Source organism: Procambarus clarkii, chromosome 50, assembly GCF_040958095.1.
Source record: "Procambarus clarkii isolate CNS0578487 chromosome 50, FALCON_Pclarkii_2.0, whole genome shotgun sequence".
NCBI classification, from domain to species: Eukaryota; Metazoa; Arthropoda; class Malacostraca; order Decapoda; family Cambaridae; genus Procambarus; species Procambarus clarkii.
This window is the reverse complement of record NC_091199.1, coordinates 13,529,471-13,547,049: the sequence shown is the minus strand read 5'-3', so window position 1 is coordinate 13,547,049 and position 17,579 is coordinate 13,529,471. Positions and strand designations below refer to the sequence as shown.

The 17,579-nt window shown below is 46.0% G+C and overlaps 1 protein-coding gene across 1 annotated transcript in view; it reads right to left on the bottom strand.

Moving 5' to 3' along the window:
* The window catches only part of LOC123748468 (multiple PDZ domain protein), a 1,300,933-nt gene that overhangs the window by 326,810 nt on the left and 956,544 nt on the right, over nucleotides 1-17,579 (bottom strand). The window contains 3 exon segments of the mRNA XM_069303573.1: nucleotides 4,582-4,783; nucleotides 5,171-5,320; nucleotides 14,013-14,172. Coding sequence (XP_069159674.1) covers nucleotides 4,582-4,783; nucleotides 5,171-5,320; nucleotides 14,013-14,172 — 512 coding nt within the window.

Below are 17,579 nucleotides of genomic sequence, written 5' to 3'. Positions count from 1 at the left end.
AATAAAGAGAGAAAAATGGGGTATTGCTATATGGGTGCGTCTGACGCCTTGCCGTGGGTTCCATCGTCCTTTCAACATTAGGTTTAGGCTTGATATAAGCCTATGCGTATTGCATCGAGAGGCGGCTACAATAGGCTGTGATTCCCACCTCCAAAAGCCTTTAAGCTACCCCAGCTCTCTCCACGTATTATATACGTCCAGTTCTCGATAAGGACATTATCAGGTGAAAGGAACACTAAGAAAATATAGCACATGGAAAGGATATAGGACAGACTAAGAGCTGGGATAAGTGAACAGAGCTAAAAGAACCCAACCATTGGGGGATCGAACGTAGATTTTGCAGGAAGAAGGTCACTATCAACATGTGGTTGGTTTCAGGCGCAAATATATACAAAATATCCGATATACACAAATTTATCAAGTCATACATAATTCATACGCATAATTCGAACTTCTTGGTTATAACTTAAGGCAAATAGGCCACGCAAATCAGATTTTCAGAATATGGAAATTGGCAAAAGTGGATCTGCATGATCTCCTCCCAGCGTAAGCCTACCAGGATGAAATGGCTGGAAGCTGATAACAGATGTGTGTGTGTGTGTGTGTGTGTGTGTGTGTGTGTGTGTGTGTGTGTGTGTGTGCGCGCGCGCGCGCGCGCGTTCGCCCGCCCTGAATTACTGCCTCGCTTACTCTGAGATTCTGTGTCTTGTCTAACTCGTGTATTTACCTATCACTGACTACGAGGAAGTGAGGTCTAGCTCCTCATGCCCCGCCCAATGCCCTGGCTGTACCAGATAGGTTAAAGCTTCACTATTTTAATCACCATCTTTATCGAACCTTTCCTTAAAGTTATAAATACAGGTGACTTCCACAACTTGCTCTTTGTGCCCTACACTTATTGACCACTTGTAGGAGCCGGTCGGCCGAGCGGACAGCACGCTGGACTTGTGATCCTGTGGTCCCGGGTTCGATCCCGGGCGCCGGCGAGAAACAATGGGCAGTTTCTTTCACTCTATGCCCCTATTACCTAGCAGTAAAATAGGTACCTGGGTGTTAGTCAGCTGTCACGGGCTGCTTCCTGAGGGTGGAGGCCTGGTCGAGGACCGGGCCTCGGGGACGCTAAAGCCCCGAAATCATCTCCAGATAAACTCAAGATAACCACCCGTACTCGGTGCGAGTATTTCCTTGCATTTCTTCCACTCATTTGTGTCTCCAGCTTCCACTTGTGTTCTCCTCTTCGCTGTATCTCAAGTTAAAGAGGCCGCCTTTGTCCACCCTGACTAATCCCCCTTCAGTATCTTGTACGTTGTTATCATATCTCCTCTATTTCTTCTGTCCTGCATCTTTGAGAGACCCAGAGCCTGCATATTCTGTGTTGGTTATTTTCTTCTTCAGAGCTTCTATCCCTCTGACTAGTGGTCTTGCATCTTGGTTTAATTGGAAAAGGATTTCTCCAAATGTTATTTGTTCGAGGTAAACTAAAAGAATAATTAACTGTAGAATGTATTACACTAATTATAAATTTACACGACGTTTCGAACCTACATGGTTCATTCTCAAGTGATGGGACTGTACAGGACGTATTGGACTTGTACTATTAGTGGGGTCAGGTATATAATACAAATAGGTGAGGAGTACGGCTTAAAGGGGGGAAGAATAGGGCATAAATGGGGGACGTAAATGGGGACGAATAAAACAGAGAAAAAGGGAGGAAGCACATACAAAAATTAATAAGGTGTAGTGGGCGTGGCGATCAGTGCCATCTACGTTGGCATCTTCGTGTTCCGGTCTTGTTCTTACTCTCGTGGCAGGTACTCTCAACAGGGAGGGGTACTGGCAGGTACTCTCAACAGGGCCATTAGGTGATAGTTAATACGCCCAACTATTTCTGTCCCGCCCGGGATGGTATGAAAGGTTGTGTTATATACTTAGGTGAACCCAGCGATACAAGCAGCTTACTAACACACCGCCACAAGGACTATGACCCTTAACGCGTTAACTGTGTGCACACAAGGTCATACCTGCTGTTCTGGGTCACCGGGAGGTCACCAGGTCGCCAAGAACCAGGCCACAAGGAAGTTGAAATCCAACAGAAGACAAATTTTTAAAGCAAAAAGTAGTTTTTTAAGCAGGCGAAGGAGACGACGGGGGAAGCCACTTGCCGGGCCAAGTGGAAATCACCAAATGAATCACCAGGTGAAGCAATTACATCACCAGGAGGTGGTGATGGGGAGGGTGTTGGTGCAACCGGTTCCGTAACCTGCAAGGGAGGTACTGGATGTGGCCGGCGGTGGTGACCCAGAGCTACAGGCACCTTATTGGGAGGATTTACTGAGGCTTCCTGACGTAGACGCCGCCGGAGGGCTCCTCACGCGGGGAGTTAGAGGGAGGGAGTGAGAAGGATGGGAGTAGAAGCTTACAGAGCCGATATTGCACTTCAGTAACCCTTGAGTCTCGTCCCTACGGTCGCCAGGGAAATAGGAATTAACCATAGTGCCAGAAAATGGCTTTCTTCAAGGGTAAAATTCCTGGCTCATAATTTCTAATTTTTTTTAGTAAAAAAAAAAACCCGCTCTGGATTCTGTTTGAAACCTTTGTTTAAAAGCTTTCCCGCCAAAATGTTCTCAGCGCCTCCCGATGTGTTTATGCATAAAATATGTCTTAGAAATTGCACCATAAACTGCCAAATAATTTTACCCAACTCTGCCTAAAGCCGCTGAAACCTGCCTAAACACACACCCACGAGCGCGTACGTGTGCGTGCGCGTGTAGGCGAGATAGGAGGTTCTTGATTTGTGACCCCTGTCTAAGTCCACATAGTTGATCCTGCACTGCTGTTTGAGACAATGACGTTGCCACTGCTGGCAGAGACACGAATCTTGGAGACGTCTTACGAAATTGTTCTGCAGACCCTCCTGCGCTGTTCGAATCACCAAGTGTGACACCATATCACTAAAAATCACCATTTTTAGTACAGCAGTTAAGCCTTAAGGGATTCATACGGCAAAATGTGACGTACTATTCCAGGACGGGTTCCAGGATGAGGCGATGGGGTGTGCGTTCCAAGTGGTACTCCAGGCTCCAGTGGAGCCTCCAGTCGAGCCAAGGCTCCACTGGAACCTCTTGTGGGTCATTACTGGTGGAGCTGGGGTCGAGTCTTCTCTCTACACTCAGTGGTTCCCAACCTAGTGTGTCTTTTTCCCCATTTCTAACTAGATTTCTCACCGGTGGACCACTGCAATTACGGTGTGATCTGTGGGCCCCTACAACCTACATTCTGATCTGTGGGGCCCCTACAACTACATTCTGATCTGTGGGGCCCCTACAACTACACTGACCAGTGGGCCCCCCAGCAACAACAAAAAAGACAGCTACCAAAATTTACAGTAGTCGTTGCTGCGACAAGTACATGAATTCATGGCACATGCGAATTCATGCATTGTTATTCTCCCCACTACATATAAATTGTAACAAGAGAAGTCTAGTTCAACGTACTTATACGTCTATTTCCGAAGTTCGGTGAAATAAAGTACATAGAAGTGCTACCTATGTACGTCTATCTCCTATCCTTTCCATGAGGACGAATGGGAGAGGGTAAGGGGGGGGGGGCGGGATATTAGACCTGACATTACCTCTATCCTCACCCTGACGTCAGAGCTAACACCTTCTCTATCCTCACCCTGGCGTCAGAGCTAACACCTTCTCTATCCTCACCCTGGCGTCAGAGCTAACACCTTCTCTATCCTCACCCTGGCGTCAGAGCTAACACCTTCTCTATCCTCACCCTGACGTCAGAGCTAACACCACCTCTATCCTCACCCTGGCGTCAGAGCTAACACCATGTCTATCCTCACCCTGGCGTCAGAGCTAACACCACGCCTATCCTCACCCTGGCGTCAGAGCTAACACCACCTCTATCCTCACCCTGGCGTCAGAGCTAACACCACCTCTATCCTCACCCTGGCGTCAGAGCTAACACCACCTCTATCCTCACCCTGGCGTCAGAGCTAACACCACGTCTATCCCTCACCCTAGCGTCAGAGCTAACACCACCTCTATCCTCACCCTGGCGTCAGAGCTAACACCATGTCTATCCTCACCCTAGCGTCAGAGCTAACACCACGCCTATCCTCACCCTGGCGTCAGAGCTAACACCACGCCTATCCTCACCCTGGCGTCAGAGCTAACACCTTCTCTATCCTCACCCTGGCGTCAGAGCTAACACCACGCCTATCCTCACCCTGGCGTCAGAGCTACCACGCCTATCCTCACCCTGGCGTCAGAGCTAACACCACGTCTATCCTCACCCTGGCGTCAGAGCTAACACCTTGTCTATCCTCACCCTGGCGTCAGAGCTAACACCATGTCTATCCTCACCCTGGCGTCAGAGCTAACACCACGCCTATCCTCACCCTAGCGTCAGAGCTAACACCACGCCTATCCTCACCCTGGCGTCAGAGCTAACACCACGCCTATCCTCACCCTGGCGTCAGAGCTAACACCACGTCTATCCTCACCCTGGCGTCAGAGCTAACACCTTGTCTATCCTCACCCTGGCAGGAGAGGAGACCCCTGTCCTCACCTGACATCAGTGCTGATGAGCTGGGTCCTACGGAGGATGGCCCTCGCCTGGGAGTTGGTAATGTTTCTCATGGACTCGTTGTTGACACTGAGGATGAAGTCGCCGGCGTGGAGGCGGGAGTCCTTGTGCACGGCGCCGTTCCTCACCAGCGATGACACCACCACACCGTTCACCCCCTGGTCCACCACCTCGATGTTCACCCCTGCAGGAGACGTGGATAGTGAGAGAAGTACGGATAGTGAGGGGCTAAGTACGTGGGGATGGGGAGCGGAGACGGGGATTTGGGAAGGATGAGAAGCAATAGGAGTAGGAGAAGTAGGTAAGGATCAAAATGCGTCGTGAGAGGGAGTGATGGCGAGATAAAATGGAGGGAAGGAGGAGGAGGGAGGCCACGACCGTCAGTTGTTTCAGTCATGCGACAAAGAGTACCGGGAAGACGGGACACCACGAGCGTAGCTCTCATCCTGTAACTACACTATAGTAATCTCACTCTCACACACACACACACACACACACACACACACACACACACACACACACACACACACACACACACACACACACACAAACCTCTTCATTATTAACTTACCCAGCTGATCGGCCCCTTTCTTGATTTTAATCATTCTCTCCAGTTCCTTAGGGAGGGTGGGGATTTGGGTCCCCCATCTGGAGAGTTGTGGGGAGGTGTGAGGCGACACCTGCTGCTGCTCCTCCTCCTCCCGGTGTTCTCCAGCAGATCCTGTGACAAGAACAAGGTGGGTGAGAACGGCTGCAGGTGGGTGACAGTGGGAGACGGTGGGAGGAGGGAGGAAGACAGACAAACAATATTGAACACAACAGAAAAGTCGCCATATCCACCCGCCCCCCATGCACAAGTCACCCATTCAATATTCAGAAATTGTACCATGTATTTAAGAGGTAGAAATATATGCAATTAATACCATAGAGTTGAGAGTCAAACGTAAATGGTACAATGGGGTTGAGAGGTAAAAATATATGTAATTGTTACCATGGGATAAGAAGTAGAATTAGCTGTAATTGGTGCCATGGGGTTGAGTGGTAGAAATAGATGTAATTGGTACGACTGGGGTGAGAGGTAGAAATGTGTAATTGGATTTTTTTCGTGTGGGAAACGGGATTAAAGTAGGATTAACGCAAAGAGGATTTACCTTGGATTTACCTTGGTGGTTTGAATAGGATGTAGGTGGAGAGTGCAAGTTATAAAAGAGAGAAGAGTGCAGAGGAGACGACTGAGTGTGTGTGTGTGTGTGGGGGGGGGGGCTGCAGGATCGAGCTTCAGTTCTTGGGTCATGCTTTTCTAGGCGCCGGTAGCCTAATGCAATGACTTCTCACCTACAACCTGCTCCTTTAGTTCATTCCATTTTCCACTACTCTTAGGCTAAAAAGAACAAATAACAGCTCTATAACTCACGAGTTTCAAGCTTCTATCCATGCCCTTATGGTACTCATTGTGAATATGTCCTCTACTTCCACTGTCAATTTCCCTAAGTATTTTATATGTCTCGATCATGTAGTGGCATACTTTAGAACTGGTCTCAAGTGCACAGTGCTCTAAATGCCTCGTTTAGGCATTTTGGGGTATCCTTGAGGTTATCTTGAGGTTACCTTGAGATGATTTTGGGGCTTAGCGTCCCCGCGGCCCGGTCCTCGACCAGGCCGCCTCGTTGCTGGACTGGTCAACCAGGCTGTTGGACGCGGCTGCTCGCAGCCTGACGTATGAGCCATAGCCTGGTTGATCAGGTATCTTTTGGAGGGGCTTGTCTCCTTATTTAAATTCCTGAAGGATGTTCTGACTTTTGCTAGTGTAAGAGTATGGTGCTGGCGTTATCCTAATTATACGAGTCTCTGGAGTTAGGTTTGGTGTTATGTCCATTCTCAGGTATTTTTCTCTAGTCATTATAGGAAGGTAGTTTCCCTTCATCGTGTACTGGCCTTTCGGTCTCCTGGCTCCTGTTCTTATTTCCATTCCCTTACAGTTGCTGGTGTTGAACTCTAGCAGCCATTTCTCGGACCATCTCTGCTGCTCGTTTAAGTCATTTTTGGGAATATTACCATCCTCATCTGTCACAGCTGTTCTTGTTAATTTTGCTTCGCCTGCAAACATCGACATGCAAGACTCAGCTCCCGAAGATAGGTCATTTATATTAATGAAAAATAGTATGGGTACCAGCACTGTGCTTGTTACCCTACGCTAGTTCGACCCTTCGCCCTTGTCACTCGCTGACTCCTGTCTGTTAGGGAATTCCTTAACCATGTTAGGGCTTATCCGCTTAATCCTGCCTGACCTTCAAGATTGCACAGTAAACTCCTGTGAGGTACTTTATCAAAGGCTTTTTGGCAGTCCTGAAATACGCTGTCTGTCTAACCTTCTCTGACTTTATTTTTGTTACTTTATCATAGAACTCCAGCAGGATCGTCAGGCATGATTTCCCTTCCATAAAGCCATGTTGATGTTTGTTTACATACCTAATTCTAGAGAGAATTAGGTATGTAGAATTCTAGAGCAAATTAGGCTAGGTGTGTAACTAGCCTTAACCTTATTATTATATCAAGTACTTTGCCGGGGATGCTTGTTAGTGACACTGGTCATTGCCTCACAAGAGGCAATTTAAGTGCCTCTTGTGTCTACTTTCTTGTAAATTGGTACCACATTTGCCTTCTTCCAGCAGCTGGGCAATTCCCTCTCTTTAAGCGACTCGTTTCAGAACAATGCTGGAGGTATAGTGAGGACATTTGCCGCTTCTTTTAACATCCACGGTGACACTAATTTGACCCAATAGCTTTAGTTTCGTCTAGTGATACTAGTTGTTTCAGTACTGTTTTGTTACCTCAATATTTGATAGTTTCCTGTCAGGGTTTACCTCCTCCTCTAGCACTGGGAGTTGTCCAGACTCAGTAGTGAACACGTCATGAAAGCCGCCACCGAGGTCCTTACAAATTTCATTATAAGTTCCTTGTATTACCCCATTTTTGTGTAACCTGGTCACTTGGTCATTCACTGTCATTTCCCTTCTTGTATGGCAAATTGTAGGGTCCTCGTAGCCTGGTGGATAGCGCGCAGGACTCTTGATTCTGTGGCGCGGGTTCGATTCCCGCACGAGGCAGAAACAAATGGGCAAAGTTTCTTTCACCCTGAATGCCCCTGTTACCTAGCAGTAAATAGGTACCTGGGAGTTAGTCAGCTGTCACGGGCTGCTTCCTGGGGGTGGAGGCCTGGTCGAGGACCGGGCCGCGGGGACACTAAAGAAAAGCCCCGAAATCATCTCAAGATAACCTCAAGATAACCCTAAATGCCCCTGTTACCTAGCAGTAAATAGGTACCTGGGAGTTAGTCAGCTGTCACGGGCTGCTTCCTGGGGGTGGAGGCCTGGTCGAGGACCGGGCCGCGGGGACACTAAAGCCCCGAAATCATCTCAAGATAACCTCAAGATGGCAATGTAGGAGCTTGGGTCATCTGTTTACTTTGGAGCCAATATCATTTTCAACGTTTCTATCCTATAATCATTTTATGTTTATGTCGTCAGTTCTGGTCCTGTTGTTTCTATTCAGATTTTCTCTGTCCTTCGCCGCCCTCCTCTATTTCCTCCACTCTCTCCTGCTTTTCGCTTTTGCTTCTTGGGATTATTGTCTACTGGACCATGAAGGTGTTATATTCTCTCCTACTTCTCGAATTGTTGGTATAGTTCTTTACATCCTCGTTTGACTTGGTCCACCATTTCCTCTGTGTGTGTGTGTGTGTGTGTGTGTGTGTGTGTGTGTGTGTGTGTGTGTGTGTGTGTGTGCTTGTGTGTGTGTGTGTGTGTGTGTGTGTGTGTGTGTGTGTGTGTGTGCTTGTGTGTGTGTGTGTGTGTGTGCGTGCGTGCGTGCGTGCGTGGAAGAGCTGACAAGGGGACATCTAACACCTATCTTGGAAATCTTGTTAAAGCTGTCTGGCTGCTGCTAGAGGGCGTGGTTGTGGCTGTGTACGGGAGGAGGGCGTGGCTGTGTAGAAGTGGGCGTGGCTGTGTACGGGAGGAGGGCGTGGCTGTGTAGAAGTGGGCGTGGCTGTGTAAGGAAGGAGGGCGTGGCTGTGTAGACGTGGGCGTGTCAATCTCGACCTGGACACACTGAGAACACCAACGTTGGCACTATCACTACCAAGCAATCATTTACGAGAACAACTTCCTGCCAATTGACAAGCGCAAGTACCACTGTGTGAACAAGTACCACTGTGTGAACAAGCACCACAGTGTTAACAAGCACCACAGTGTTAACAAGCACCACAGTGTTAACAAGCACCACAGTGTTAACAAGCACCACAGTGTTAACAAGCACCACTGTGTTAACAAGCACCACAGTGTTAACAAGCACCACAGTGTTAACAAGCACCACTGTGTTAACAAGCACCACAGTGTGAACAAGCACCACAGTGTGAACAAGTACCACAGTGTGAACAAGTACCACAGTGTGAACAAGTACCACTGTGTGAACAAGTACCACTGTGTGAACAAGTACCACTGTGTGAACAAGTACCACTGTGTGAACAAGTACCACTGTGTGAACAAGTACCACAGTGTGAACAAGTACCACTGTGTGAACAAGTACCACTGTGTGAACAAGTACCACTGTGTGAACAAGTACCACTGTGTGAACAAGTACCACTGTGTGAACAAGTACCACTGTGTGAACAAGTACCACTGTGTGAACAAGCACCACTGTGTGAACAAGCACCACTGTGTGAACAAGCACCACTGTGTTAACAAGCACCACTGTGTTAACAAGCACCACTAACTTGTATTACAGCTGTAGCATGATCCTAGAGTGAGCTTAATTAATTACTTTGCCAACGCCAACACGGAAGGCTTAACTATCACGACAGTAAGGCAAAGATTACTTGGGTAACGTAGCGTCGATAAAGAGAGGATTGGTTGTAGTAGTGGTGCGATGGGTCGAATGAGACAGGATGGGTCGAAGCGGTTGTGCGATGGGTCTCACCTGGAGTATACCTCAAGTGGGTTCTGAGAGTTGTTCTACCTAGGCTTGACTTGGTATGTCTTTGTCCAACAGGCTGTTGCTTGGAGCGACCCTTAGGTCCACGTATCCACTACAACTCTGTTGGTCCACTTTTGTTTCAGCAATATTTATAATCCTTACTGGGAGGATACTGAATAGTTGAGGTTCATAGTGTTCTCTGTGTCTATGGCACTTCTACTCCTCGCTGGTGTTATTTTGCATTTCCTTCCATATCGTTCCTTCAGTATGTTGTTATTTTACGGTATAAATGTGAGACCTGACCTTCCAGTATCTTCCAGTTTTTGTAATTGCTTTCTCGTCTCCTTTTAGAGAGCACATTTGGAGAGCTTTTAGACGATCTCAATAGTTTAGGTGCTTTATCGCGTCTATGGTTGCCATATATGTTCTCTGTACTCCCTCTATTTCAGCAATCTTTCCCGCTCTGAAGGAAGAAGTGAGTACCGATCAGTACTCAAGGCGGGCCAGTACCAGTGACTTTTATAGTATTAGTATTGTGAATGGATCCCTGGATTTGAAGGTTCTCATAATCCATGCTATCATTTTGTGGCTGATGCTATATTTGCTTTGGTATTTTCAATTACCGTCAGATCTTCGAACAATATTACTCACAGATCCCTTACCATGTTCTTTTCTTGCCTTGAGTAGATCTGATTGTGTCTTGTTGCCTGAGCTTCGTTTAAGGTCTTCATTTTTACCGTACTTAAGTATATGGAATTTATCACTGTTAAAAATCAATGTTATTTACTGCAGCCCAATCGAAAACTTTATTTATATCAGCTTGTATTTTTTTCAAGTTTTTCTACAGACGTAACTTTCATGGTGATTTTTGTGTCGGCTGCAAAGGATGACACGAAGCAATAATTATATTTTTATCTATATCTAATATAAGAATGAGAAACAGCAGTGGTGTATTGACTGTGCTTTGAGGTACAAAGCTTTCACTGAGCTTGGAATTGAGTTTGTTTGACTGTTACTCTTTGTATTCTGTTTGACAGGAATTTGAATAAGCTATTCCTGCGGATCTTTTTTTATAGGCCATGACTCCATGATCAAATGTATCAAATGCCTTGTATACAACATATCCATTTCGTGATTTTGTCATAGTGATTGAGTACTTGCAAAGGACAGGATCTTCCCGCTCAATATCCACGTTGGCCTGAAATGTGACGGTCAATAAAACCGGAGATTTGACTCCAAATCAATCGAAAGCTTTAATTATATTGATGTTAGTGCGACTGGAATATAATTTTTGGCCAATGCTTTGCTTCTCCCTTTGTGGAGTGGAGCTAATGTCTGCTGAGTTACGTGTTGTTGGTATCTCACAAGTATCAAAGATTTTTCTCCACATAATATTTAACATTTGTGTTATGGCATTTCATAAATATGGAACTCCAGGAGTTTGAGCCCAGGGCCGAGTGCATTAGCATATTGCAATAAGTGTGCATAAGTCATAAGTCGACAAATGACTTAAGAATGGTCCAGGACGGACAGAAACGTCGTCGTCCCTTCACTTTCTAGTGTGTGGACTGGTCACCATTACAAATTTCTCTTACAAAGGCTCCTGTTAACATCGGTTACATATTAAGTTAAGTAATCGGTTACACCGAGTTTTGGTCATGGTTTATAAAGATGATGTCCGGATCTTCGACCTTCAAGTTGTTTAACGAATTTTTAAATTGCCTCAAACTGATCGTTTAGGATCTCATCCTTTGTGTACTTACCTAATTGTACTTACCTAATTGTGCTTGCGGGGGTTGAGCTTTGGCTCTTTGGTCCCGCCTCTCAACTGTCAATCAACTGGTGAACCTTTATTTGTAAGAATAAGTCCAATACTGGAGGTGGTGTTTGATTTTGATTTTGCATGTGTGAGAAAGTGTTTTGGATTTGATTCTTCTCTGTTCTATGGCTTTGCAACATTTGTATTTCTTGCGTCTGGCACGACTGTGTCAGTTTCTGCTCTGTTCTTCCAGACTCTTGTGTTTAAATTACATTTTCTTTGTTGTGAAAGATGTGGGATGGGTCACACTGTTGTATGGGTCAAAGATGTGGGATGGGTCGAGGAAGGGGAGTAACGGGCTTAAACAAACCTGAGAAGTACAAACAACGCAATTATGCCAACGGAGAGTCCAAGGCAGTAACAAAAACACGAGAATAACGGACCAGCCGAGGAATGACAGATCCAATAGTAACCAGAAAACACCAAATACTTAACAAGAGAATCATACGTGAATACGATTAAATAACAAGAAATAGGGTCGGAACTAATTTAAGTCGTCGCATCAATTCAAACGACCTATCGGTTATCTTGAGGTTATCAAGATAACCGGTCCTCGACCAGGCCTCCACCCCCAGTAAGCAGCCCGTGTCAACTGACTAACTCCCAGGTACCTATTTACTGCTAGGTAACAGGGTGAAAGAAACTCTGCCCATTGTTTCTCGCCGGCGCCCGGGATCGAACCCGGGACCACAGGATCACGCGTCCAGTGTTATGTCCGCTCAGCCATCGGTACCGCTGATAACCTCTCAATCTGTATTCCTTGGTATAGGTTATCTTGAGATGATTTCGGGGCTTTAGTGTCCCCGCGGCCCGGTCCTCGACCAGGCCTCCACCCCCAGGAAGCAGCCCGTGACAGCTAACTAACTCCCAGGTACCTATTTACTGCTAGGTAACAGGGGCATTCAGGGTGAAAGAAACTTTGCCCATTTGTTTCTGCCTCGTGCGGGAATCGAACCCGCGCCACAGAATTACGAGTCCTGCGCGCTATCCACCAGGCTACGAGGCCACTGCCGGCAAGGTATGCAGGCAAGTTACATATAATTCATTATTCAAGAAATATTAGGTCTAATTCTAATGATAAATGAGAATTTATAACTAAAAATAGATGGACGATTACTCACAAGTTAGTGATTTTTTTTAGATTTTGTATATCGTGAACAGTTCCAAGTAGCACTTTAATTATTATTAACATTATTTGGCCAGCCTGGGAGTGGAAGAACTCACGAAACACACTCCAGGTATGATCCAGGTATAACATAAGCATGACTTTGTTCTTGCTGGCATTAATTCATATTATTACTATTATTATTCTTAATGAAGCCTAAGGTCTCCAGTCTGATCAAACTTTACACAAGAACAATGGAAAAGAAACATGAAGAATGGGGAGAGGAAGAGAAGGAAGGGATGGAAGAGAGAAAAAAACGAAAAAGATGAATAACTAACAATAATGAACAGACAGGAGGACCAATAAGAGGAAAAACAGGAAAAAACAACGGGAAGGCGTTGTTTTTGCCTTAATATCCATAATATCCTTTGCCTTAATATGCCTTAATATTTGCCTTAATATTGCCTTTGTGAAGGCCTTAATATCCATGATAATTAAGGACAGACAAAAGCAGGCGATGAGTCACAATAACGTGGCTAAAGTATGTTGACCAGACCACACACTAGAAGGTGAAGGGACGACGACCTTTCGCTCCGTCCTGGACCATTCTCAAGTCCATTGTGAATGGTCCAGGACGGACCAAAACGTCGTCGTCCCTTCAGCTCCTAGTGTGTGGTCTGGTCGACAGACAAAAGTCCTACCCTCACCATTGTGGTCTCACTACGGTCTGAGGAAGACTGAAAGAAGAGGGAAGGAACGAGAGGGAAGAGAGGGGAGGGACAGACAACTCCTTCCCATTCTTTGTCGCTCAGAAAAAGACTAGAATAGAACGTCCTTCAGAGACAGATTTTTAAGTGATTAGGTTGGTATTGTAGGTGTTTTATTGTGGGGGTCCACTGGGAGGTGTTTTATTGTGGGGGTCCACTGGGAGGTGTTTTATTGTGGGGGTCCACTGGGAGGTGTTTTGTTGTGGGGGTCCACTGGGAGGTGTTTTGTTGTGGGGGTCCACTGGGAGGTGTTTTATTGTGGGGGTCCACTGGGAGGTGTTTTATTGTGGGGGTCCACTGGGAGGTGTTTTATTGTGGGGGTCCACTGGGAGGTGTTTTATTGTGGGGGTCCACTGGGAGGTGTTTTATTGTGGGGGTCCACTGGGAGGTGTTTTATTGTGGGGGGGGGGGTCCACTGGGAGGTGTTTTATTGTGAGGATCCACTGGGAGGTGTTTTATTGTGGGGGTCCACTGGGAGGTGTTTTATTGTGGGGGTCCACTGGGAGGTGTTTTACTGTAGGGGTCCACTGGGAGGTGTTTTACTGTAGGGGTCCACTGGGAGGTGTTTTATTGTGGGGGTCCACTGGGAGGTGTTTTATTGTGGGGGTGGAATGAGCTCCCACAGGTGTTCAATTGCAAAGACCTTCCTGAGCTGTGACTGGCTAACAGGAATGCTTCAAAACACAACGAGTCATATGATTGGCTGAAAGGAGCTCTACCACAGAGCAACGACTGGCTAAAACCTTACCTTGGGCGGCTGTGTGGGCCGAGGGTGGCTTGGAGCGGGTGGTAGTAGTGGTAGTGCTGCTGCTGGTGGTGGTGGTAGTGGTGGTAGAGGTGGTGGTAGTGGTGGTAGTACCGCTACCAATGAGTCGTTCCGTAGCAACAGGAACCATCAACACCGATGCCTTCAGGAGGATGAGAGGATAAGATGAGTTTACTGTAGATCTCTGGATGCTGGGATGGGGGGGGGGGGACAGGTGTGGGAGAGTACGAGCAGGGATGGAGACGGGTGTGGGATAGTACGAGCAGGGATGGAGACAGGTGTGGGATAGTAGGAGCAGGGATGGAGACAGGTGTGGGATAGTAGGAGCAGGGATGGAGACAGGTGTGGGATAGTACGGGCAGGGATGGAGACGGGTGTGGGATAGTAGGAGCAGGGATGGAGACAGGTGTGGGATAGTACGGGCAGGGATGGAGACGGGTGTGGGATAGTACGAGCAGGGATGGAGACAGGTGTGGGATAGTACGGGCAGGGATGGAGACGGGTGTGGGATAGTACGAGCAGGAATGGAGACAGGTGTGGGATAGTACGGGCAGGGATGGAGACAGGTGTGGGATAGTAGGAGCAGGGATGGAGACAGGTGTGGGATAGTGCGAGCAGGGATGGAGACAGGTGTGGGATAGTACGAGCAGGGATGGAGACAGGTGTGGGATAGTACGTGCAGGGGCGGAGACAGGTGTGGGATAGTACGAGCAGGGATGGAGACGGGTGTGGGATAGTACGAGCAGGGATGGAGACAGGTGTGGGATAGTACGGGCAGGGATGGAGACGGGTGTGGGATAGTACGAGCAGGAATGGAGACAGGTGTGGGATAGTACGAGCAGGAATGGAGACAGGTGTGGGATAGTACGAGCAGGGGTGGAGACAGGTGTGGGATAGTACGAGCAGGGATGGAGACAGGTGTGGGATAGTACGAGCAGGGGTGGAGACAGGTGTGGGATAGTACGAGCAGGGATGGAGACAGGTGTGGGATAGTACGAGCAGGGATGAAGACAGGTGTGGGATAGTACGAGCAGGGATGGAGACAGGTGTGGGATAGTACGAGCAGGGGTGGAGACAGGTGTGGGATAGTACGAGCAGGGATGGAGACAGGTATGGGATAGTACGAGCAGGGGTGGAGACAGGTGTGGGATAGTACGAGCAGGGATGGAGACAGGTATGGGATAGTACGAGCAGAGATGAAGATAGGTGTGGGATAATCCCAGCAGGGACGGGGATAGAAAGAACAGGGGGGGGGGTTAGTAACAGTATGGCTGGGATAAATGATCAGTGAGAGGAGAGATAAGCATCGACGTGGGATAGTGAGAATAGGAGAATATCTAGCAGAGAAAGTTAAAGCTAGGCTACACACAAAACAGGGGATAGAGGCTAGTCCATGAAAATAGCCGTGAGGTAAAAAAAAAAAGGGCAAGTCTAATTAGACGGCTAAGCTAGGAATTGGATAGGTCAGAGGAAAATTCAAGGCTGGGGATAATATCTAGGTTAGGGATAATATATAGGTCAGAGGAAAATTCAAGGCCAGGGATAATATCTAGGTTAGGGATAATATCTAGGCTAGAGAAAATATCTAGGCTAGGGAAAACATCTAGGCTAGGGGAAAACTACTAGGATATGGAACTAACTAGTAAAGAAACTAGACCAATGAGGAAAGGCTTAGCTAGGAACAAAAAAGATAGACAAGAAAAATGCTAGGCTAGAGAAAAGTCAATGAAAAAGGATAGGGCAGAGGTTAGGTGGCGGGAGTCAATATAAAAAGGATAGACAAAGAAAAAAACAAGCAGTACATCTCCTGTGCCAGGTAAGTCCACTACGGGCTCACCATAGCCCGTGCTACTTGCATCTATGTATTCAGAGAATCTGAATCTAAAAACAAAAAAAAAAAAATAAGTTCAATGTCACGGGAGGGAATTAATTTAATGTTAGAATGTCCTGAGTGGGAATTTTTGAAGTATATTAAAACACTTCAATACACAGAAAGCATAATTCAGAAACAATAAATAAATATTTCCAATTGAATAGGCGTCTTGCATATCTTGCGTACCAAATCATTACTATTTACAGTAATTATAAATAAAGAAACTTATATTTTTTAATAAAAAAAAGTTTCGAAATGGATATATGCAACATTCCATAATCACAATAGGGGCGTATAACATCGACTGTAAATTATGAACCTTAAGACAACTGAGAATATGATCCAGATTCCCATACACCCTCGTCTTCTCGAATCATTGCGACACCGAAGAAATTGTTAACCGTTTGGTTTATTTTGTTACAAAAGTGTTGGCCGGACTTTTGGAGGCTTCGGGGGACACTATATAAAAGCACTGTGACTTTTATGTTTTACATAGCGACAACACACAAGACACGCTTCAGAAATTAATGTATGTAAGGGGGGACATTCAAGCATTATTCAACTATTGAAAATTTATTAAATACTGCCTTACATTTAGTTGATACAGTAGAACTTGCATTATTTCGTTTGTCAGTTATATAACTGTGTGTGTGTGTGTGTGTGTGTGTGTGTGTGTGTGTGTGTGTGTGTAATTACCTAAGTGTAGTTACAGGATGAGAGCTACGCTCGTGGTGTCCCGTCTTCCCAGCACTCTTTGTCATATAACGCTTTTGTGTGTGTGTGTGTGTGTGTGTGTGTGTGTGTGTGTGTGTGTGTGTGTGTGTGTGTGTGTGAGATATGCAAGATCCCGAAAGTGAATTGAAAATGTGCTTGAGTGCATTGCTCGTCTTTCAACCAATCACCAGAGACTACTAGTTAATTACCGGTCTCGGTAATTCACTATGGGGCAATAACCAGATGAATGTCAAGGTCACTCTGGACCGACATGGATAATTATTGAATAATCGGATTACAGAAATTTTCGGATAATTTTCTAAATAAGCCACATTTCAACCGATCATTAAACACCAGATTAATGTGTTTATTATTTTGTTTAAAGCCAATTAGTGCCAAATTATTCACACACATTCACCACCTTGGACAATACAAATGTATATTTTACATACATCTTCTAAATTAGGGATATAACAAACTAGCCGTTCTCCCAATTTGCTTAATTAGTGACGCACGAAGACGAATGTCTCCCCTAACCTATCAAGGATGCGCATAGAAAACGGAAATATTACGATGCTATAATTTTAAGTAACATATCGCATTTTTAACGGATTAGTGGATTCCGTCAAAAATATGCGGTGTATTAAGTCAATCTACATCTACTACGGACCAAATTACATAATTTTAATACTGTGTAAGCACATTTAAAAGCCGAGTTACTAGTTGTTAAATCCCTGCCCTGCGCTGTTTGAACTATTGTAAGTTTTCCATGCACAAACGGATCTGTTCTGGATCAATATGTCTGTTGCTGCTTGCAATAATTTTATTATATAATTTTCTCATTGTTGTTTATTTAATAATTGTAAATATATAATTGTTGTTAATATTCAATATACCAATATAAAAAATAAGAGGGTCGGCTCTCCCGAGTCACACTGTGGTGCCGGAGCCGACACTACCAT